At 43.8% G+C, this 24,193-nt stretch overlaps 1 protein-coding gene across 1 annotated transcript; it reads left to right on the top strand.

Annotated features, from left to right (window-relative positions):
• Positions 1-1,834: 1,834 nt before the first annotated feature.
• LOC120058666 (importin-9) lies at positions 1,835-23,929 on the top strand. The gene is made up of 22 exons (XM_039007417.1): positions 1,835-2,026; positions 4,487-4,548; positions 4,702-4,788; positions 4,929-5,130; positions 5,243-5,538; positions 5,669-5,769; positions 5,980-6,038; positions 9,537-9,688; positions 10,686-10,784; positions 10,974-11,080; positions 12,591-12,730; positions 12,997-13,159; positions 13,405-13,631; positions 14,011-14,159; positions 14,502-14,630; positions 14,769-15,044; positions 15,410-15,576; positions 15,763-15,896; positions 16,063-16,182; positions 22,273-22,392; positions 22,719-22,795; positions 23,012-23,929. Exons 1-22 carry the CDS (start codon positions 1,861-1,863, stop codon positions 23,120-23,122), a joined length of 3,144 nt encoding a protein of 1,047 aa, XP_038863345.1. The 5' UTR covers positions 1,835-1,860; the 3' UTR covers positions 23,123-23,929.
• The last annotated feature ends 264 nt before the right edge of the window (positions 23,930-24,193 follow it).

The raw sequence follows: 24,193 nt of genomic DNA, 5'->3' as shown, positions 1-24,193 counted from the left end.
TGCCCCTTGCTCTGCAAGGGCCGTGGCCTTTGTGGAGCGATGGGTAACGATGCTTCGTGGGCGACCGTTGTTGATGTGTGCAGAAGGTCCCTGGTTCGCGCCCGTGTCGGGGCGGGGGGACGGTTTAAAGTTACATCTGTATAATGGAACAATTATGTTACAAAAATCTAAACTAAAGATAATTACTACTTGATATATAATCTATAGGTTTCACATGACTGGGCAGGGGCGCAGCTATGGGAGGGCATAGGCCCGCCCAATTGGCAGCCAGACCCAGCCAATCAGAATATGTTTTCCCCCACAAAAGTGCTTTATTACAGACAGAAATACTCCTCAGTTTCATCAGCTGTCCGGGTGGCTGGTCTCCGAAGATCTCGCAGGTGAAGAAGGCGGATGTGGAGGTAATGGGCTGACGTGGTTACACGTGGTCTGCGGTTGTGAGGCCAGTTGGACGTACTGCCAAATTCTCTAAAATGACGTTGGAGGCAGTTTATGGTAGAGAAATTAACATTAAATTAGTCAGTACGCTAATTGCATGCTCCTTCAAAACTTGAGATGTCTGTGGCATTGTGTTGTGTGACAAAACTGCACATTTTAGAGTGACCTTTGATTGTCCCCAGCACAAGGTGCACATGTTTAATGATCATACTGTTTAATCAGCTTCTTGAAATGTCACACCTGTCAGGTGGATGGATCATCTTGGCAAAGGAGAAATGCTCACTAACAGGGATGTAAGAACATTTCTGCACAACATTTTTGTGCATATGGAACATTTCTGGGATCTTTTATTTCAACTCATGAAACATGGAACCAACACTTTACATGATGCGTTTATATTTTTGTTCAGTATATATAGACAGTATGGACAGTATATGAATATAAAAGGTGTGTACAGCAGTAGTTATATAGGATGAACCATGACTAGAATACAGTATGTAAACATTATGAAAGTGACCAGTGTTCAATGACTCTATGAACATAGAACAAAGCAGTATCTAAGGTGCAGGCTAGTGGTAGCCGGCTAGTAACAGTTACTAAGGTTCAGGGCAGGGCATTGGGCGGAGGCCGGCTAATGGTGAGTGTTTAACAGTCTGATGGCCTGGACATAAAAGCTGTTTATCAGTCTCTCGGTCCCAGCTTTGATGCACCTGTACTGTCTCCTCCTTCTAGATGGTTAGCGGGGTGAACAGGTCATGGCTCGGGTGGCTTAGCCAAATTTCTTTAGCCTCCTGAGGTTGAAGAGACGCTGCTGCGCCTTCACCACACTGTGTGAAGGGACCATTTCAGGTCATCAGTGATGTGCACACAGAGGAACTTGAAGCGTTTGACCCTCTCCACTGCGATTCTACAGACCCTACTGAGGTCTTCCCCGCCCCACTTTTACATTGGCACAAAGAATCGTTTTTCCTGTACAGTGCTATATTTGTACCGTATAGTGCCCAGGCACCCCATTTTAAGCTGTTTGACCACAGTAAAAGGCCAGCAACACTCAGTATTATTCAGAGCCTCATGAAATGACACTTTATAAATATTCTACAGACCCTACTGAGTACTACTCCCTACCCTTCTTTTACATTGGCACAAGGAATCAATTGCATTGGGGGCATTTTGTTTTTTACAATGGAACATGTTTTAAAATCCAGATTTAATGAAAATGTCACTTAAATATGAACAAATATGAATCATCGTTACTGTTTAGACAATTATTTTACATACATCACGAATAAATATAGGTTGAACATATTCTACTATTACGTAGGGACTTTTATTTGGAATGTTTCAGAAATTACGTGACCCGGAAGTACTTTTTCCAATGTTGCTGACGAGATGCTGATCTGCTCAGGCTGTGTGGGTGAAAACATGGCAGGCATGAGTGCAGTGGGTCCTGGGTCGGCTTCGGCTGCTGGACCGGTTCAACAAGGACTTAAAGAAGCCCTGATTGAGACGTTGACGGCTATACTGTCCCCGGTTCAAGAAGTGCGAGCAGCCGCGGAGGAGCAAATAAAAGTGTTGGAAGTGACAGAGGGTAAGCATGGATGCTAGCATTGCGAGACCAGCTGATGAAGAGAGTGGAATGGCATGATAACTTCCATGCATATGGGCCTTTACGGAAAGATACATTCTAGCTAGCCAGCCACAGCATACAACACAATTACTGTCATGTTACTACTGTTAACGTTCGCTCGCTATGATAAAACAGAATATGTAGCTAACTAACTAGTTTTAAGATGTTCTCTCCTATTCAATTGGCGCAAATTAATCTAGCTAGCTAACTAACTTATTCCAACTAGCTAGTTAGCAGCTAGCTAGTTAGCTGACAGACAAACCATGTGTGTGAAGCGCACTCTACCTCCACAATCCTTGCTTGCTTGTTAAACTTAGCAGCAATTTGATTCCATTCTCTGTGAAGTATGTCAACACATGATGTGGTGGATCAATTCAATCAAGAAGACACTGCCTGAAATTAAAATGTCAATTTGACTAATCCAAAGAGCTAGCTAGCTAGATGGGCTGACTGTATACAGCAGATAAGACAAATCTTAGTTAACTTTAGCTAGCTAGTTACCAAATTACTTGTGTAATGTTATCTCGGGTCTTGCGTTCCACTTGTAATTACAGAAGAACATAGTGTTGATGAATCTATAATCAAAGCTCAAATCGTGTTAGGGTCGCTATAGCAACCATTCGATTTGGAATGTCACGTTTTCCCGCGAATATGATTCCGTAGTATTCCCGCCTTGCGGCTTCAAGCCTTTCTACACTGATATAAAATATTTGTATAACTAACCCTGTGCGGACATCATCAGTGGTTTTGACAACTTGTTTTAATTTTTCAGCAAAACAACAACGTATTGTTCCTTGTTCCCCTTTGAATAAATACATTTTCCATCTGTCAAATACTGCACACGCCCTTTTACCCAATGCATATTGAATGAATTATAGCTACCATATATATTATTTAGTTTGGCCAACTTTTGGAATTGTGAATATTGTTCTAATTCTAGACCTTCAGATACATACCATTGTTTAAATATTCCCCATGTAATGTTAATAGGGAGCTAACATGGTTGTCATAGAATGTCGAAGTGTCATGTAAATGCAGACATTGGCCCAATTCTAAATACATGGCTCTAGCTATACCTAGCTATATAGCAAAGTGTAGTAACTCACTAGCTACCCTAAATCAGCTTGCCACTAATCCAAAATACAGTGGGGGGTGAATATAGGGACAGTGTGTACAGTGCCTTTGTCTGTGGCGTTCCTCCAGCATGACTAAAAGGCTGATTATGCAGGCTGTCTGTCGGGATCCACTGTAGTGTCACAGAAGCAAGAATGGCCCGGCAGGCCTCTTTCTGAGGGAGCTACTCTATGTATAGCTAGAGCTGTCAGCACTAACATTGTCTCTTGGACTCTGATGTCACTCTCAGTTAAAGCTGGGACAGAGCGTAGCACATTGTAGGGATGAGGTTCTGTCTGAGTCTCACTGACTAGCCTAAAACACATTGGAAGAGTTCTCCAGTGCTTGTTCTAAATGCTCAAAGGTGCTTAATCGATATGTCATAAGTGCTGAGCGATTAACCCCCCCAAAAATGTCAGGTTTTAAACAACAAATTGGCCGACTGTTAAATTATTTGAATTCCTTTTCATTCCGTTTTTTCCTCAATGTGCAGTCTCTGTAGAGATAAATCAGATCAAGCCCAAACTGTGCGATGTAGTAGGGAGTTGTAGTTTCCAACAGGCCAATATTTTACATAGTTTAGCACATAACTTGGTAATTAACTACAATTACCATAATCCATTGCACGTCTACTTGTCTGGTCTGTGTGGGGCACGGAGCCGGAGAGAAGAACGTGCGATCGAGAGGGATAGAGAGCAGTTGCTTCGCAGTATCTCTACCTGAAAATACATGATCTAAGTGATTGATAGTTGGTATTCAGCAGTCATAAAAGTATGCCTTATTTACTTTGATATAGTGATTTTGTCAGACAGCACAGGCAGCAGCTCTATAAAGATGAGATGATCACTTGGAATGAAATAATAGTTGTCAAACAAATGTACATAACAACTGAAATATTTTATTAATGTGAATAAACGATGGTTATAAGTGATAAGCAGTAATGGACAGTCACTACCGTCATGGGACTTTTATTAATAGTTTTATTCTGTTACAGCGTTCAACCCACAATGCGTAGTGCACTTAATGTAAAAAAAATAAAATAATCGCTATAAGAATAATAACAATTGAAAACCGTGTTTTAATATAATTAATCCGACCTCAAATCAGTAATCACTCAGCACTAAATGTGATATGTATGTTTTGTTTTCTTCAAATCAAAGTCATGAATCCAATCATAAGAATATTTCTGACATTTTGTCCCTTCCTTGCATGCCCGTCATAGTTTCCGATATTGCACGTCATGTGAGGCTAATGTGATCTGATGATTGGTGTGTTCTTGATGATCTGTCCACTGTGTTGATGTTGAAGAGTTTGGAGTCCACCTGGCGGAGCTAACTGTGGACCCTCGGGGAGCTCTGGCCATTCGTCAGGTTAGTAAGCAGAAACTGTCATTCTTCTTCTATTCTAACTCTAGAAGTATGCTAGCGCTCCAATTCTATTTCTATTGTGTGTGTGTGAGACCACATCTCAGTATCTCCTTTACTCTACTATATCAAGCAATTATACGTGTGTGTTTTGTCCAGTTGGCCTCAGTCATCCTTAAACAGTATGTGGAGACCCACTGGTGTTCCCTATCTGAGAAGTTCAGACCCCCAGAGACCACAGACCGGGTAAGCAAAGCCACACGCCATTCTTCCAACTAAACAAAATGTATCATTTTTGATGGCTGACTATTTGAAAATATTTTGAGAAAGAGGAGTTACAAAACCACTGATGCTGCCTAAAATCTCTCTCTCTTTCTCCTCTCTAGGCCAAGGCAGCCATCAGGGAGCTGTTGCCAGGAGGTCTGAGGGAGGCCATCAGTAAGGTGCGGTCCAGTGTGGCATATGCTGTGTCGGCCATTGCCCACTGGGACTGGCCTGAGGCCTGGCCTCAGCTCTTTACCATCCTCATGGACATGCTGGTCAGTGGCGACGTCAACGCAGTGCACGGGGCCATGAGGGTCCTCACAGGTACACGCACATCCCAAATTGACCCCTTTTCCTGTGCGCCGTTCCCACTCTTAACTGTTTGTATACATGCATCTCAGTGTATTCACATCATTCTTCTGGCTTTTTCTCACAGAGTTTACCCGTGAGGTGACAGACACTCAGATGCCTCTGGTGGCTCCGGTGATCCTGCCTGAGATGTACAAGATCTTCTCCATGATGGAGATCTACAGCATCCGTACCCGCTCTAGAGCCGTGGAGATCTTCTCCACATGTGCCAACCTGATCTGTGCGATAGAGGAGCTGGAGAAGGGAGCGGCCAAGGCCCTGATCTTCCCCGTGGTACAGCAGTTCACTGAGGCGTTCATTCTGGCCCTGCAGATGCCTGATGGAGCCTCCTCAGACAGCGGCCTCAAGATGGAGGTCCTCAAGGTGAGAAGATGACCACAAGGATTTATACGCCCAGGAAGGCTAGATGAGGTTGGCCTTTTGGGATCTGTAGGTCAGATGTTATAGGTTGTGCTGATCCAACCTTCTTTTCACCTATATCTCTCTTCGCCAGGCCGTGACAGCTCTAGTGAAGAACTTTCCTAAACCCATGGTGTCGTCCATGCAGCAGATCCTGCCCATCGTCTGGAACACCCTGACAGAGAGTGCCGCTTTATATCCTTCACACTGCTGCAACCATGTCCTCTCCACTTTCATATTACGTTAGCTCAATGTCTATTAATTCCCATAGCTTTGGTTCATATCTGTCAATAATGATTGGCAATGTTCCTCTTGGAATGTGAGCTATTCACCTAACTGTAGAGGGTGATCAGGTAAACACTGGTCTGTGTCCTGAGAATGGGGTTTCCTTAACCAGCTGTGCACTTATGTCAGAACAGAGGTCAACTACACAGAGGAGGTAGACGATCCAATTGACTCTGATGGTGAGAGTAACCTTACTGTCTTGTTCTTATTTTCATGCATTTAGATCACTTGTTATTGTTCATGATTAATTGAACTTTTAAAATGATTAAATCAATATGTTACATGGGCTGATCTAGAACATACAGTAGATGGATATAGAAAGCATTATAACATACAGTAGCTATAGATAGATTGTAGTATAGAACATAGTGAGCTATTACTATATCATTTCCTCAAGTCCTCTAGATCTGGTCCAAAGGTGTGTGTGTATTTACAGTGCATTCGGAAAGTATTCAGACCGCTTGAATTTTTCCACATTTTGTTACGTTACAACCTTATTCTTAAATGGATTTTAAAAATCCTCATCAATCTACACACAATACCCCAAAATGACACAGCGAAAACAGGTTTTTAGACATTTGAGTGAATGTATAAAAATAAAAAAACATAACTTATTTACATAAGTATTCGGACACTTTGCTATGAGACTCGAAATTGAGCTCAGGTGCATCCTATTTCCATTGATCATCCTTGAGATATTTCTACAACTTGATTGGAGTCCACCTGAGGTAAATTCAATTGATTGGACATGATTTGGAAAGGCACACACCTGTCTATATAAGGTCCCACAGTTGACAGTGTATGTCAGAGCAAAAACCAAGCCATGAGGTTGAAGGAATTGTCCGTAGAGCTCCGAGACAAGATTGTGTCGAGGCACAGATCTGTGGAAGGGTACCAAAACATTTTTCTGCAGCATTGAATGTCCCCAAGAACACAGTGGCCTCCATCATTCTTAAATGGAAGAGATTTGGAAACACCAAGACTCTTCCTAGAGTGGCCACTCGGCCAAACTGAGCAAACAGGGGAGAAGGGTCTTGGTCAGGGAGGTGAGCTCTGATAGAGTCCCAGAGTTCTTCTGTGGAGATGGGAGCACCTTCTAAAAGGACAACCATCTCTGCAGCACTCCACCAATCTGGTAGAGTAGCCAGACGGAAACCACCACTCAGTAAAAGGCACATGACAGCCCACTTGTAGTTTGTCAAAAGTCACCTAAAGGACTCTCAGACCATGAGAAACAAGATTTTCTGGTCTGATGAAACCAAGATTGAACTATTTGGCCTGAATGCCAAGTGTCACATCTGGAAGAAACCTGAAACCTCCCTATGGTGAAGCATGGTGGTGGCAGCATCATGCTGTGGGGATGTTTTTCAGCGTCAGGAACTGGGAGACAAGTCCGGATTGAGGGAAAGATGAACAGAGCAAAGTACAGAGAGATCCTTGATGAAATCCTGCTCTAGAGCACTCAGGACCTCAGACTGGGGCGAAAGTTGACCTTCCAATAGGACAATGACAATGCAGGAGTGGCTTTGGGACAAGTCTCTGAATGTCCTTGAGTGGCCAAGCCAGAGCCTGGACTTGAACCCGTTTGAACATCTCTGGAGGACCTGAAAATAGCTGTGCTGCAACCCTTCCCATCCAACCTGACAAAGCTTGAGAGGATCTGCAGAGAAGAATGGCAGAAACTCTCCAAATACAGGTGTGCCAAGCTTGTAGCGTCATACCCAAGAAGACTCGAGGCTGTAATCGCTGCCAAAGGTGCTTCAACAAAGTACTGAGTAAAGGGTCTGAATACTGATGTAAATGTAATATTTCAGTTTTTTATTTTCAATACATTTTCACACATTTCTAAAAACCGTTTTTGTTTTGTCATTTTGGGGTATTGTGTGTAGATTGATAAGGGATAAAATAATTTCATCCGTTTTTGATGAAGGCTGTAACGTAACAGAATGTGGAAAAAGTCAAGGTGTCTGAATGCTTTTCATGTGTGTACAGTACCAGTCAAAAGTTTGAACACCTATTCATTGTAGGGTTTTTCCTTGTACTCTTTTCTACATTGTAGAATAGTAGTGAAGAGACCAAAACTATGAAATAACACATGGAATCATGTAGTAACCAAAAAAGTGTTAAACAAATCCAAATATATTTAACATGTTTGATTCTTTAAAGTAGCCACCCTTTGCCTTGATGACAGCTTTGCGCACTCTTGGCATTCTCTCCACCAGCTTCACCTGGAATGCTTTTCCAACAGTCTTGAAGGAGTTCCCACATATGCTGAGCACTTGTTGGAAGCTTTTCCTTCACTCTGCGGTCCAACTCATCCCAAACCATCTCAATTGGGTTGAGGTTGGGTGATTGTGGAGGCCAGGTCATCTCATGCAGCACTCCATCACTCTCCTTGGTCGAATAGCCCTTAGACAGCCTGGAGGTGTTTTTGGGGTCATTGTCCTGTTGAAAAACAAATGATAGTCCCACTAAGCGCAAACCAGATGGGATGGCGTATTGCTGTGGTAGCCATGCTGGTTACGTGTTCCTTGAATTCTAAATAAATCACAGATGATGTCACCAGCAAAGCACCATCACACCACCTCCTCCATGCTTCACGGTGGGAACCACACATGCGTAGATCATCCGTTCACCTACTCTGCGTCTCACAAAGCCACAGCGGTTGGAACCAAAAATCTAAAATTTGGTCTCATCAGACCAAAGGACAATTTTCCACCGGTCTAATGTCCATTGCTCGTTTTTCTTGGCCCAAGCAAGTCTCTTCTTTGTGTCCTTTAGTAGTAGTTTCTTTGCAGCAATCGACCATGAAGGCCTGATTTCACGCAGTCTCCTCTGAACAGTCGATGTTGAGATGTGTCTATTACTTGAGCTCTGTGAAGCATTTTTTTGAGCTGCAATCGGAGGTGCAGTTAACTCTAATGAACTTATCCTCTGCAGCAGAGGTCACTCTGGGTCTTCCTTTCCTGTGGCGGTCCTCATGAGAGGCAGTTTCATCATAGCGCTTGATGGTTTTTGCTACTGCACTTGAATAAATGTTCAAAGTTCTTAATTTTCCACATTGACTGACCTTCATGTCTCAAGGTGATGATGGACTGTCGTTTCTCTTTGCTTATTTGAGCTGTTCTTGCCATAATTTCGACTTGGTCTTTTACCAAATAGGGCTATCTTCTGTATTTCACCCCTACCTTGTCACAACAACTGATTGGCTCAAATGCATTAAGAAGGAAAGAAATTCCACAAATTAACTTTTAACAAGGCACAACTGTTAATTGAAATGCATTCCAGGTGACTACCTCATGAAGCTGGTTGAGAAAATGCCAAAAGCGTGCAAAGCTGTCATCAAGGCAAAATGTGGCTACTTTGAAGAATCTCATTTTTTAATTATTGCTACATGATTCCATAAGTGTTATTTCATAGTTTTGAAGACTTCACTGTTATTCTACAATGTAGAAAATTAGTCAAAATAAAGAAAAACCCTTGAATGAGTAAGTGTGTTCAAACTTTTGACTGGTACCGTATATGCATGCGTATGTGCCATTTTTTAAGAAACACTTTTATCCAAAGCTACTAAGTCATCATTGTATACATTTTACATACGGAGGGTTTCGATAATCAATCCAATTATCCTGGCATTGAAAGCGCCATGGTCTACCAACTGTGCGTTTTTCTTCCAGGTGAGGTTCTGGGCTTTGAGAACCTGGTGTTTAGCATCTTTGAGTTTGTTCACACGTTGCTGGAGAACAGCAAGTTCAAGAGCACAGTGAAGAAGGCTCTTCCTGAGCTGATCTACTACATCATCCTCTACATGCAGATCACGGAGGATCAGGTATACACCCTCACTCCTGTGTATGTGCGAGAGAGAGCGTTTTTTAAATGGTGCTGAGTCTGATGCAGGGTTCACACAAGGTGCTTGAGATGTTTACATTTCTTGAATTTGTTGGTACTTAAAAAGTACTTGAATTAAAATGAGAGGAGAACAGAAAATGATCTAATATGAAAAATATAAATTTTTCGTCTGCCTGGAATTAATTTCCAGGCAGACGACCAAGTTTTATTTCCTCCATTGTTTCTTGCTCTGGTTGCCATGCGAGCATTGGTGAGTCGGCCCTGAAGGGGGGAAAGACACAATGCTGCATCATGCACTAGCGCCAATTCTACATGGACTTTTTCTCTCCAGAGCTTTTTTGCCTCAATCAAGGGTGTGATATTCCTCTTTATCAAGTGGCAGCTGTGCTCCTGCCGTTCTGGTGGCTGTTCACGTGCCGTTTTCCTCACACAGCCCACCAGCTCTTCTGCCGACCGGCGACACTAAAGCTGCCAGTTGGAATGAAGTCGCTTTTTCATAGCTATTAATTAGTAGATTCCCAAATGCCCAATAAAAATACAATATAGTCATTAAGCTGGAATTGTGTAGTTATGCGAATAGGAAATGTGTGTTCACCGTCGCAAAACTCTGCTCATCACTACTCAAATTACAACATCACTACTGACTTACCACTCATGTATTTAGTAAAGAACTAGTGAATGCGTATTATTGAGTAAAACGTGTAAGGTAGTGATGAATAATAGTGTTTTTTTATTTCAAGAGGTTGTGGAGATATACTGCCATCTGGTGACGACTACGAACAATTGCATAAAAGGAACTATTACAAATTGATGATCTTTGAAAATAAATGTTAGTGCTTGAAAAAGTACTAAAGCCCTTGAATTTGATTTGCCACTGTCTTTACAAACCCATTTGACGTCATGGTTATGTGTTCCTCATCCGTAGTCTATGATGTCATGGTTGTATGTGTTCCTCATCAGTAGTCGTGTATCTGTAGATCAAGGTGTGGACGGCCAACCCCCAGCAGTTTGTGGAGGACGAGGATGACGACACCTTCTCCTACTCCGTCAGGATCTCAGCCCAGGACCTGCTGCTGGTGAGCACCTCAGTCTGTGGGCAAAGCTTAAATAGCACCCTATTCCCCATATAGTGCACTACTTTTGACCTGTGTGTGTGTGAACCCCATAGTTTAACTCCACAGTTACTTCTGCATGTTTACGTTCTGGTCAATGTGACCTTTCTGGAGAGAAGACTTCTCACTCCAACCTTCCTCCTCTTCCAATAGGCTGTGGCGACAGAGTTCCAGAACGAGAGTGCGGCAGCGTTGGCTGCAGCAGCAACAAGACACCTGCAGGATGCCGAGCAGGCCAAGAACAGTGGCAATGAGCACTGGTGAGGACCACACACCGGCTGCATGACATGGCAAACAGTGGATGCCTCTTAATTAATAGTCCTTGTCTCCTGTTTGTCCTTGGCGTTGAACTGAAAACACGCGTTAGGTGAAAGCAATATGGATGCCTTTCAGGAATTTCCTTTCATCTGTCCAGGTATTTTTGTCAGTGCAGACTGAGAACAAGGTGAAGACATTACTTTCGACCAGTGTTCCCGCGTTCTGCTCCCCTGGGACTGCCCCGCAGAAGAAATATCACCCCGAGAAAAGAAGCACAAGATTGAACTTCACTCAACTTTGTTGCATTTTTTCCCCCTTAGTTAACACTAACAACGTTTTGATTTACTGTGGGAATTGTGATCGAATCAATGCAATATTAGCCACTTTCAATGCAACATACCGAAACAAAACGAACTACGCAAGACTTATTAGTATGCAAAACTAACTATGCCGCAGATTTTGTTGTAGGCAGAAAGCCTCGGAGTAGGATTCTTTTGCATTGACATACACGTCTCAGCCCCTACTCTACACAGACCGGTGCGGCATAACCAATCAGCGCTGCATTAGGCCTATATGCAAACAGACCATTGCCATATATAGATCTGTGCCATTCTCTTTAAACTGGATTGTGTTTACAGCATGAGCGGTCGTGAGTAGATACTGCTTGTTTTGACATCAAAGCGAGAGCTGCATGTAGCCATGTGTGCATTGTTCTTATCCTTTGCTAGTTAGTGAGTTATTAGCCCAGTTATAGATAATTTGTAGTCAGCAATGTGGGAGTGATTGCTTCCTACAAGAGCACAAAACATGTACATTTCTAGACATCTTTGAAAAGGGAGTCGGGTAAAGAGCTTTTTTATTGTCTTAAAGAGGCAGTGTTGTGTTTTGAGACTTTGAATAAGCTAAGTAGCCAATAGGCAGAGGGTAGAAGAGTTTGTCTGATTCTCTGTAATAATGGTGTGGGAATAATAATGCATTTTATTTTGTAAAGTGGTTTCTTGCATCAAACACAACATTTTCTGTCACCTGCTTATCTGAAGGAGAAGATGATAAACAGGTTAATGTCAAGCCCTGCATGTTTTTTTTCAAAAGTCTCATGGAATGTAGGCCTACACCACACATTGGCTGCTACCATAGGCTGAATGATAGAACAGCTATTTCTCTGTTAAAATGTTATAGGGTGCATTTCTTCCATTTTTTTTAGGGTAGGCCACTCTGATAGGCCTACATTATGGTCCAAATAGCCACAGTAGCCTACTTGACCACTGTCTGAAATTGTAACTTAAAGCGGGTACAGCCTCAGTGTTTGCCGTAAACGCCTGCTGGAAGTTGCAAAGAATTTTCACAATGTTCAAGTTTGCACTCAACAGACCTGAAATTTGATCAGTGACAGAAAAAAAATGAGCGAACATTGCTTTCTACTATTGAGTTGCACCCCATGGCTAAACCATCACCATGCAGTCATACTGTAGGTGTGCTCTGTCCTGACTCCTGTGTTGTCCCCTCCTGCAGGTGGAAGATCCATGAGGCCTGTATGTTAGCTCTGGGCTCAGTGAAGACCATCATCACAGAGAACGTGAAGAACGGCCGTGTTCAGTTTGATATGCACGGCTTCCTGGCTAACGTCATCCTGGCTGACCTTAACCTCACAGGTTAGTCAGTCTGGGGTCGGTAGCTCATCTCCGGGCAGCCATGTTCAGTTATATTGTTCTTTCAAGAAATGTCTGATTTAGACCGCGGAAACCTGGTGGGTGGACTCACTAGTCAATCACTGACTTTGTGATCAATTGATTACGTGATCAGTAAAGAGTGAGGGAGAAACAATAACCTTCAGACATCAAAGGCCTGGAGGTCTGGACTGTGACTCACGGTACAGTATATGCTTATATAATAACCCCTCCTTCCTCTCTCCCCCCAGCGGCCTCTCCGTTCTTGCTGGGCCGAGCCCTGTGGGCGGCCAGCCGCTTCACAGCAGCCATGTCCCCTGAGCTCATCCAGCAGTTCCTCCAGGCCACCGTCAGCGGCCTGCACGACAGTCAGCCACCCTCAGTCCGCATCTCAGCCGTACGCGCCATCTGGGGGTGAGGGAGATGAAAGTTCAACACTTAAACCTCCATAGTTCTGACAAGCTGTAGATTCCACTTCTTCAGTCATCATAATAATACCAGTAAGCTAGGCCAGGTAGAAGCAGTGATGGCATACAGTAGGTAGATGGATAAATCCCTCTAGTTTGTCACCCAACTAGCCATACAACACAAACCGTCACTACACCATAACAGTAAATGTGTTGGTATGCAGGTGATAATTCTGTGTGTGCTCTCCTCAGGTACTGTGACCAGTTGAAGCTGTCCGAGAGTACCCATGTCCTGCAGCCGTTCCTGCCTGCTGTTCTGGACGGGCTGGTGCAGCTGGCAGCCCAGTTCAGCTCCGAGGTTCTCACCCTAGTAATGGAGACACTGTGTATCGTCTGCACTGTGGACCCAGCCTTCACCACCAGCGCAGAGAACAAGATCTGCCCCCTCACCATCGCCATCTTTCTCAAGTATAGTAACGGTAGGTAACTATAGTAACCTTGGCAGTTGGTGCTCTTGTATTTTATTATTAGCGTATCATTGAGTCCCATAGATAATTTAGGTATTACCATATATATATATATATATATTTTTTTTTTAAATATTTTTTTTTACCTTTATTTAACTAGACAAGTCAGTTAAGAACAAATTGTTATTTTCAATGACGGCCTAGGAACAGTGGGTTAACTGCCTTGTTCAGGGGCAGAACGATAGATTTTTACCTTGTCAGTTCGGCAATTCGATTTAGCAACCTTTTGGTTACTGGCTCAACGCTCTAACCACTAGGCTACCTGCCGCTATGACTATCCATTCCTTACAGATCAACCCATGTGCCTCTATCTTACTTTCCCTCTCCCCAGACCCGGTGGTGGCGTCTCTGGCCCAGGACATCTTTAAGGAACTGGCCCAGATCGAGGCGTGCCAGGGCCCCATGCAGATGCGCCTCATCCCCACCCTGGTCAGCATCATGCAGGCCCCGTCTGACAAGATCCCCTCCGGTCTGTGTGCAGTAAGTCACCACTGGCCTGGTGCCGCTAGCTACTATGGAAGTGGTTAATTTACAGCAGCACTGTGTGTCGGGGCCTAACAGAGTTGGTCTCAACTCCATTGGTAGTAGTCACCAACCCAGGGCCTAGGCTACAGGGGTGTGAAGGCTTTTAGTCCAGCCAGGTACTAATCAAGTAGTCATTGTCTTGACTTAGTTATATCTGGTGTGTTAGTGCTGGGCTGGAATAAAAAGCCTGCACTCTCCAGGACCATGGATGGTGGTCTGGCCTCCTTGTTTACCATCAACGTTTAGGGTTCTAGTCAGTCATATATTGACAGTCGTCTCCTGTGTTCTCCCTGACAGACCGCCATAGACATCTTGACCACGGTGGTCCGACACACCAAACCCCCGCTCTCTGAGATGCTGGTCTGCCAGGCCTTCCCTGTGGTGGCCCAGTGTACCCTACGCACAGACGACAACACCACAATACAGGTACACACACACTGAGAAGGACTCAAAGATGTTAATACCAACTGCTCTTACACCAGTACACTTTGTAATTATATATTTTTCTCCCTGTATATATAAATTCATGGAAATGAAATGAACTCTAACCCCATTCTCTTCCAGAACGGGGGTGAGTGTCTGCGGGCGTATGTGTCAGTGGCCCTGGAGCAAGTGGGCCAGTGGAGGGACACGGAGGGCCACAGTGGTCTGTGGTACGTGATGCAGGTGGTCAGTCAACTACTTGACCCCAGGACATCAGAGTTCACCGCTGCCTTCGTGGGCCGCCTGGTGTCCACGCTGATCGCCCGCGCCGGCACCGAGCTTGGAGAGCAGTTAGACCAAATCCTCAGAGCCATCCTCAGCAAGATGCAGCAGGCCGAGACCCTCAGCGTCATGCAGGTAGGAAGCAACAATTCTGTTTGTCCCTCTCTGGAACTTTCCTCTTTAAATCTATCAGTGTTCTCTGTGATGTTGAGGTTTCAACACGCCAAGCTGTCGGTATTCAATTTATACTAATCTAGAGCCTTGCATCAATGTTGTCCAGCAATTACTTTATTGCCACCCATATAGACCCTGTTTACATTCGACTCCTCTCCTCCTCTCCCCCAGTCTCTGATCATCTCTCTCTGATCATCTCTCCCCCAGTCTCTGATCATCTCTCCCCCAGTCTCTGATCATCTCTCCCCCAGTCTCTGATCATCTCTCCCCCAGTCTCTGAACATCTCTCCCCCAGTCTCTGATCATCTCTCTCTCCTCTCCCCCAGTCTCTGATCATGGTATTTGCCCACCTGGTCCACTCTCAACTGGAGCCTCTGTTGGAGTTCCTGTGCAGTCTGCCGGGTCCAACGGGGAAACCAGCCCTGGAGTTTGTCATGGCTGAGTGGATGAGCCGACAGCACCTCTTTTACGGACAGTACGAGGGTAAAGTCAGGTGAGTGCATCCACACTCCTCAAGATAGATGGTAGAGTAGAATATTTTCAACTTGGTGAAGAAAAGGTGTGTTCCTCTCTGTACTCCTCTTTCCACCTTTTTATGACCTGGAATCGATCCCAATTTTATTTTTTTCCCTTTTTGTAATGTTTGTGTTTCTCCGTCTCTTGTGTTGTCCCTGTGCAGTACGGTAGCCCTGTGTAAGCTGCTGCAGCACGGCCTCAACACCAATGACAAGCGTCTCCAGGACATCGTGGTCAAGGGAGAGGAGATCTTTGGCCCTGACGAGGGCATCCGCACACGCTCCAAGTCTGCCAAGAGTACGACCCACAGCTCACTTCTCTAATTTAGCATTTGGGACACACAAAATATCCTCCCCCATTATCTTGTCTAATGTATGACAAGGGGTGCATTGGCTATATTCTTCTGTTGGTGGCCCAACTCTTTGATGGTATGCACATCTTCGGTCTGTCTGTCTCTCCCCAGATCCAGAGAAGTGGACCAACATTCCATTGCTAGTGAAGGTCTTTAAGCTGATTGTCAATGAGCTGTCTTCAGTGGTGGAGGCCAACACAACCAGAGCTGCCGCAGCAGACTGGAGTCAAGGTCAGGGCTGTGACGGTCATTACATTTTGTCAGCCGGTGATTGTCATTCAAATAACTGCCGGTCTCACGGTAATTGACAGTTAATGAATATAAACACCTTCAGCAGCTCTGGCTTCCACACTCAGCCTACAACCCACTGATGCAGACCTTTGAAACAGATACATTTTAAAAACTCTAATAAATCCATTTTAATATAGCCTACACCTTCACAATGAATCTATTTATTTTAGGCAGATCTAAAGAAACAGGCTTTTCTTTAGATCATATTTCAGAAGAACAGAATAGCATATTCTGAGTCATCCTTATGTCAGGTCCTGATTTGGCTAGGTCATACGACTGTGGGCTACACAAGTTCCTTTAGCAGGCAAGATTAGTTTATAATTCCTGTGGCATTTATTTTATATTATGAAGAATACAATTGAACATAGCTGAATAAAATAGAAAGGATATTTTTCCCCAAACAATTTGAGGGAGTGTACACATGCAGCTGTTCTGTGTTGCGCAATTAACAAAGCAACAGGTCCTCCTATGTGTTTCTAATTTAGAGTTATTTATGCTACTTTAGTTGTGATACAAGCGTTAGAATGTATTAGAAATCAGAACATATAGCCTAAGGCTGCATGATGTGACGAATTCTGATTTGAAAAAAGTGGCGTGAAAGTGAAGCGCTCTGTGTCTTGTGCAGCCTGCACTGCACATCAGTCTCATTCACAATTTCAAAAGGACTTGATTATATGCTCACGCAGTATTTTCTATTCTCTTCACATATAGCCTACACTACATGACCAAAAGTATGTGGACACCTGCTTGTCAAACATCTCATTCCAAAATCATGGGCATTAATATGGAGTTGGTCCCCCTTTGCTGCTATTACAGCGTCAACTCTTCTGGGAAGGCTTTCCGTTAGATGTTGGAACATTGCTGCAAGGACTTGCTTCCATTCAGCCACAAGCATTAGTGAGGTCGGGCACAGATGTTGGGAGATTATGCTTGGCTTGCAGTCGGCTTTCCAATTAATCCCAAAGGTGTTCGATAGGGTTGAGGTCAGGGCTCTGTGCAGGCCAGTGAAGTTCTTCCACACCGATCTCGACAAACCATTTCTGTATGGACCTCGCTTTGTGCACGGGGGCATTATCATGCTGAATCAGGAAAGGGCCTTCCCCAAACTGTTGCCACAAAGTTGGAAGTACAGAATCATCTAGAATGTCATTGTATGCTGTAGCGTTAAAATTTCCCTTCACTGGAACTAAGGGGCCTAGCCCAAACCATGGACTATTCCTACACCAAACTTTACAGTTGGTACTATGCATTCGGGCAGGTAGCGTTCTCCTGGCATCTGCCAAACCCAGATTCGTTTGTCGGACTGCCAGATGTTGAAGTGTGATTCATCACTCCAGAGACGGCGTTTCCACTGCTCCAGAGTCCAATGGCAGCGAGCTTTATGCAACTCCAGCTGACGCTTGGCATTGCACATGGTGATCTTAGGCTTGTGTGCAGCTGCTCGGCCATGGAAACCCATTTCATGAAGCTCCAGACGAACAGTTCTTGTGCTGATGTTGCTTCCAGGCAGTTTGGAGCTCGGTAGTGAGTGTTGCAACTGAGGACAAAGATTTTTACGTGCTTCATCACTCAGCGATCCTGTTCTGTGAGTTTGTGTGGCCTTCCACTTCGCAGCTGAGCCGTTGTTGCTCCTAGACGTTTCCACTTCACTATAACAGAACTTACAGTTGATAGGGGCAGCTCTAGCAGGGCAGAAATGTGTCTTAACTTGTTGGAAAGGTGGCATCTCATGATAGTGTCACGTTCAAAGTCACAGCTCTTCAGTAAGGCCATTCTACTGCCAGTGTTTGTCTATGGAGATTGCATGGCTGTGCTCAATTTTATACACCTGTCAGCAATGGGTGTGGCTGAAATAGCCGCGTCCACTAATTTGAAGGGGTGTCCACATACTTTTGTGTGTATGTGTGGAATAATTTTTTATTTAGAATGGCCCACAAAAAAGTCATCCATAGTCTGCACTCAAATAGCAAATGGAGGTTACGTGCAGATACTTTTTTTAATATGCCAGGTAGGCTACACCGTTTGTAAAGCGGATTAATGGGCTTAATTTCTTTTAATTGAGCAATAAATATAGCAGGACTAGAAACCTGGGATCCACTTGTATTGTATAGTGGCTAGTCAAAACTCTGTTGAATTGAAATACATTTTCCAAAGTTATAGAATTACTGCTGTCTGTTCAGAAAGATATTAAGTAATTAATAATCGTCTAGTACACCATGAGAAGGCCTATAATTTAGCCTCAGAGGATCAGTAGCTTCTTCTTTTTTTAAATGCCTAGCTGTGTATTGTGTGTAGCCCAATAAGGCATAGCATACAGCTGAGAACACGCATCACATCTGTCAGTGAACAGCATGCAGACAAAACAGGCCTTTCGCAAGATTTCAAATACAATCGAAGAGTAATAGGTTGGAAAGCAAATGGCTCCTGCTGAAAAGACTATGCTGTAGGCTATCAAAATATTTGATCAACTTCCAAATATGGTTTTACTACGTAAAACTAGAGATGGGCGTTTGGCACGAACACCAGCGAGTGATCTGCACATCATTGGGTGAGTCAGTGAAACTGGAAAGCTTTTTTAGGACTATAATTTTCTCATATTATAGCATACAATATGTATCTCCACACATCTAGGCCTAGACTATTGATGGATTCAAGACAAGGTCGTTTTTATTGATGTCAGGCTACTTTGACACTAACAAACTATGTGAACCCTCTGGATTTCTGCATATATTTGTCATAAAATTTGATCTGATCTTCATCTAATCCACAACAATAGACAAACACAGTCTGCTTAAACTAGTTACACACAAACAATTATACGTCTTCATGAACTTTACTGAACACACCGTGGAAACATTCACAATGCAGGGTATGAAAACTATGTGAACCCTTGAATTTCATAACTGGTTGACCCTCCTTTTTGCAGCAATAACCTCAACCAAACATTTTCTGTACTTGTGGATCAGACCTGTACAACGGTCAGGAGGAATGTTGAACCATTCCTCTATACAAAACTATATCAGTTCAGCAATATTCTTGGGATGTCTGGTGTGAACCGCTCTCTTGAGCTCATGCCACAGCATCTCAATCGGGTTGAGGTCAGGACTCTGACTGGGCCACTCCAGAAGGCGTATTTTCTTCTGTTGAAGCCATTCTGTTGTTGATTTACTTCTGTGTTTTGGATCGTTGTCCTGTTGCATCACCCAACTTCTGTTAAGATTCAATTGGCGGACAGATAGCCCCTGCAAAATGTCTTGATAAACTTGGGAACTTAAATTTTCCGTAGATGATAGCATGCTGTCCAGAGGCAGCAAAGCAGCCCCAAACCCAAACCCCAAACCGTGATACTACCGCCACCATACTTTACAGTGGGGATGAGGTTTTGATGTTGGTGTGCTGTGCCTTTTTTTCACCACACATAGTGTTGTGTGTTCCTTCCAAACAACTCAACTGTAGTTTCATCTGTCCACAGAATATTTTACCAGTAGCGCTGTGGAACATTCAGGTGTTATTTTTCGAACTTCAGACCTGCAGCAATGTTTTTTTTGGACAGCAGTGGCTTCTTCCGTGGTGTCCTCCCATGAACACCATTCTTGTTTAGTGTTTTACGTATCGTAGACTTGTCAAGAGAGATGTTAGCATGTTCCAGAGATTTCTGTAAATCTTCAGCTGACACTCTAGTATTCTTCTTAACCTCATTGAGCATTCTGCGCTGTGCTCTTGCAGTCATCTTTGCGGGACGGCCACTCCTAGGGAGAGTAACAACAGTGCTGAATTTTCTCCATTTTATAGACAATTTGTCTTACCGTGAACATCAAGGCTTTTAGAGATACTTTTGTAACCCTTTCCAGCTTTATGCAAGTCAACAATTCTTAATCGTAGGTCTTTTGAGATCTCTTTTGTTCAAGGCATGGGTCACATCAGGCAATGCTTCTTGTGAATAGCAAACTCAAATTTTGTGAGTGTTTTTTATAGGGCAGGGCAGCTCTAACCAACATCTCCAATCTCGTCTCATTGATTGGACTCCAAGTTAGCTGACTCCTGATTCCAATTAGCTTTTGGAGAAGTCATTAGCCTAGGGGTTCACATACTTTTTCCAACCTACACTGTGAATGTTTAAATGATGTATCCAATATAGACAAGAAAAATACAATAATTTGTGTTATTAGTTTAAGCATACGGCATTTGTCTATGGTTGTGACTTAGATGAAGATCAGATCAAATTTTATGACCAATTTATGCAGAAATCCAGGTAATTCCAAAGGGTTCACATACTTTTTCTTGCCACTGTAGATCATTTGTACAGTATTAAAATAGATTCTGCCTGTCTCCCGTCACGTAAAGAGGACTTAGAAATGCATGAAATGCTTTTATAAAAGGACACATTTTTCCAGACCCCAGGCTACTAAAAATGTTCCCCATGGTTAGAGCGTTGGGCAGGTAACCGAAATGTTGCTGGATCGAATCCCCGAGCTGACAAGGTAAAAATCTATTGTTCTGCCCCTGAGAAAAGCAGTTAACCCACTGTTCCCCGGGTGCCGAAGACGTGGATGTCGATTTAAGGCAGCCCTCCACACCGCTCTGATTCAGAGGGGTTGGGTTAAATGCAGTAGACGCGTTGTACAACTGACTAGGTATCCCCTTTCCCTGTTTTTGTTCCGGACTACGTTCTCACTTGCAGCAAACCGTACTACGGTACAAATTGAATTGGGTTAAGCCCATCCAAATGTATTAAATTAAAAACAGATATCACATTTACATAAGTATTCAGACCCTTTACTCATACTTTGTTGAAGCACATTTGTCAGTGATTACAGCCTTGAGTCTTCTTGGGTATGATGCTACAAACTTGGCACACCTGTATTTGGTGAGTTTCTCCCATTCTTCTCTGCAGATCCTCTCAAGCTCTGTGCTTCAGAGATGTTTGATCGGGTTCAAGTCCGGGCTCTGGCTGGGCCACTCAAGGACATTGAGACTTGCCCCAAAGCCATCCTTGTGTTGTCTTGGCTGTGTCCTTTGGGTCATTGTCCTGTTTGAAGGTGCATCTTCACCCCAGTCTGAGGTCTGGAGCAGGTTTTCATCAAGGATCTCTCTGTACTTTGCTCCGTTCATCTTTGCCTCGATCCTGACTAGTCTCGCAGTCCCTGCTGCTGAAAAACATCCCCACAGCATGATGGTATCACCACTACAGAGGAACTCTAGAGCTCTGTCCGTGACCATCAGGTTCTTGGTCACCTGCCTGACCAAGGCCCTTCTCCCCCGACTGCTCAGTTTGGGTGGGCGGCCAGCTCTAGGAAAAGTCTTGGTAGTTCCAAACTTCTTCCATTTAAGAATGATGGAGGCCACTGTGTTCTTGGGGAGCTTCAATGCTGCAGATATTTTTTGGTACCCTTCCCCAGATCTGTGCCTCGACACATTCTTGTTTCGGAGCTCTACAGACAATTTCGACCTCATGGCTTGGTTTTTGCTCTGACATGCACTGTCAACTGTGGGAACTTATATAGACGTGTGTGTGCCTTTACAAATAATGCCCAATCAATTCAATGGGAACAGGATGCACCAAAGCTCAATTTCGAGTATCATAGCAAAGGGTCTGAATACTTGTGAATAAGGGATTTTATAACATTTTTTATACATTTGCAAAAAATTCTAAACCTGTTTTCGCTTTGTCATTATGGGGTATTGTATGTAGATTGAGGACTTTATTTTTAATTTAATCTATTTTAGAATAAGTCTAAGGTAACAAAATGTGGGAAAAGTGAAGGGGTCTGAATTCCTTCCGTATGCACTGTATGTAATATAATATATGCCCTATAGCAGACGCTTTTATCCAAAGTGACTTAGACATGCGTGCATGCATTTTACAAATGGGTGGTCCTGGGAATTTTCCGACTAGCATTGCAAGCGCCATGCTCTACCAAAGGAGCTACAGAGAACCACAAACGGCCTTCATATGTGTGTGTTTAGTATTGTGAAGGCAAGTAGGCCCTGTTGAATCTAATCCCAAGCTGTTTGGTTGTGTCACTGCAGATTCAGGTGGAATGTGGGAGGACCAGGAGGCAGAAGAGGAGGAGGAGGACGATGATGATGAGGAGGATGAAGGGCTGGCCGGGCAGCTGCTATCTGACCTCATCGCTTCCAACAAATATGGTGAGAATAGACCAAAATAAGTTGATGCTGGATAGTAAACAATGCCGAAAAAGACTTTGCACAAAAAAACTAACAGAAGTAATCAAGGCACTCATGTAGTGGAATAATTTAAAAGCCCTTATTATTTATGGATTATGCTTTAATAAGAATGAAAAATGCACCGATGCGTTGCAGCTACAAAATAATTAATGGTGACAAAATAACTTCCCTCTCTCAGCCTCTTCTAGAGGTCTGGCTCCTCCATCAGTGTAGTAGGCAGCCATCTTGGTTTTGGGGCTCTATCTGCCATGTTTCACAGGTATCAAAATGTATTTTGAATCTCTCAGATGAAGACTACTATGAGGATGATGATGAGGAGGATCCAGATGCCTTGAAGGACCCCATATATCAGATAGACCTTCAGGTAATGCCTCGCTAATCTACTGATCTGTCATTCAGATTTAGTTCACAAAAACATGACTACTTAGGGCTGACGTGGTTGTGCTCCAACTATGCCCTCTTAATTGACCTTAAGGAAATTGATCAAGTTGTATTGAACAGATTTCAACGGTTTGTCCTTTCGGTTGTATTTTAATGTCTTAAATACACTTTAAATAAAGTTTGTTGTACTGTGTTCCAGGCCTACCTGACAGATTTCCTGACCCAGTTTGCCCAGTCGCCGTGCTACAGCATGTTCTCTGGCCATCTCAATGACGCTGAGAGGAGAGTCCTGCAGACTATCGGCATCTAAACCTGCTCCCATCCACTTCCCTATGTCAACCCTACTAGAACACTCTTGCCCAATCCCTCACTCTCACCAACCAATCACCAACCCCTGAGTGTGGGAGAGGCTCTGATTGGCCAAGCAGTTGTGGATGCTTTACCTACATCTCCAACAGAAGAACATTGGGAGGTAAAGCGGGAGAGAAGAGACAGACATGACTTACCCATAACATCCTCTCTCTCTATTCTGACTTAAAGGATGACCAGGAAAAGACTGCGGACTTGTGGAGGGATGTGACGGAAGAAGTTCGAGAGAGGGTTGTGAGGGACACCCTGGTTTGTTCCCAGGGAGGGCTGGGAGACAGTTGTGGGAGACACCTCCTTAGTGGCTCCTCGCTCCTCTGCCCTGTTGTACTTGTGGGAGGACTTTGGAATGTGACGGAGGGGTTGATGTTTTGCAATGGGACAGGCAGGCAGGGCAGCTGTGATATATGAACGGAGTCTTTACTGTGTCCCATTTGTAACTCGACCCACTTATTTTTGTGCTTCTGTAAAAAAAAAAAAAAACTTCCAAGAGGCAAAAGAGACTTCATGACGACGAACAGACAAAGAGAAACATATCTTTGAGACTGAGTAAGAAACTTTGGTGGCCTTGTTTTCAGAAACCATTGACTTTTCTGATTGGGATGAAAACCTTGAGGACTTCTGGTTGCGACTGGGGCCTGGGTGGTTATGGGGGATTCACACCTTTGCCATGGTGACTCGCCGCCTTTTCATTTCCCTTTACCCACTAGTTGGGATGAAATTTCTCAATAAAACTCCCAATAGGACACCATTTTTGTTTCCATTGTTATTTGGTCACTTTCCCAGATAGTGAAGAATGGTAGGACAAGTTTTCACACTTGGTCCCTTTCAGACAATTTTTCTGTACTCAGTGCGGTTCACATACTTTTTTTGTGCAGTGTGAACACTCCAAAGAAACTTGGACCACTCAAAAGAGCATTTGAAGCGAACCGAATGGAGACGTCTGTATTCGGTTTGCTTTAATCCCGTGGTCCGGTTCCCTATTTTAGGGCAATGTGAACACAAAGCTCCCAAA

This window comes from Salvelinus namaycush, chromosome 2 (genome assembly GCF_016432855.1).
Source record: "Salvelinus namaycush isolate Seneca chromosome 2, SaNama_1.0, whole genome shotgun sequence".
Classification (NCBI taxonomy): Eukaryota; Metazoa; Chordata; class Actinopteri; order Salmoniformes; family Salmonidae; genus Salvelinus; species Salvelinus namaycush.
Note: the sequence above shows the minus strand (reverse complement) of the source record. Positions and strands in the feature narration are given on the sequence as shown.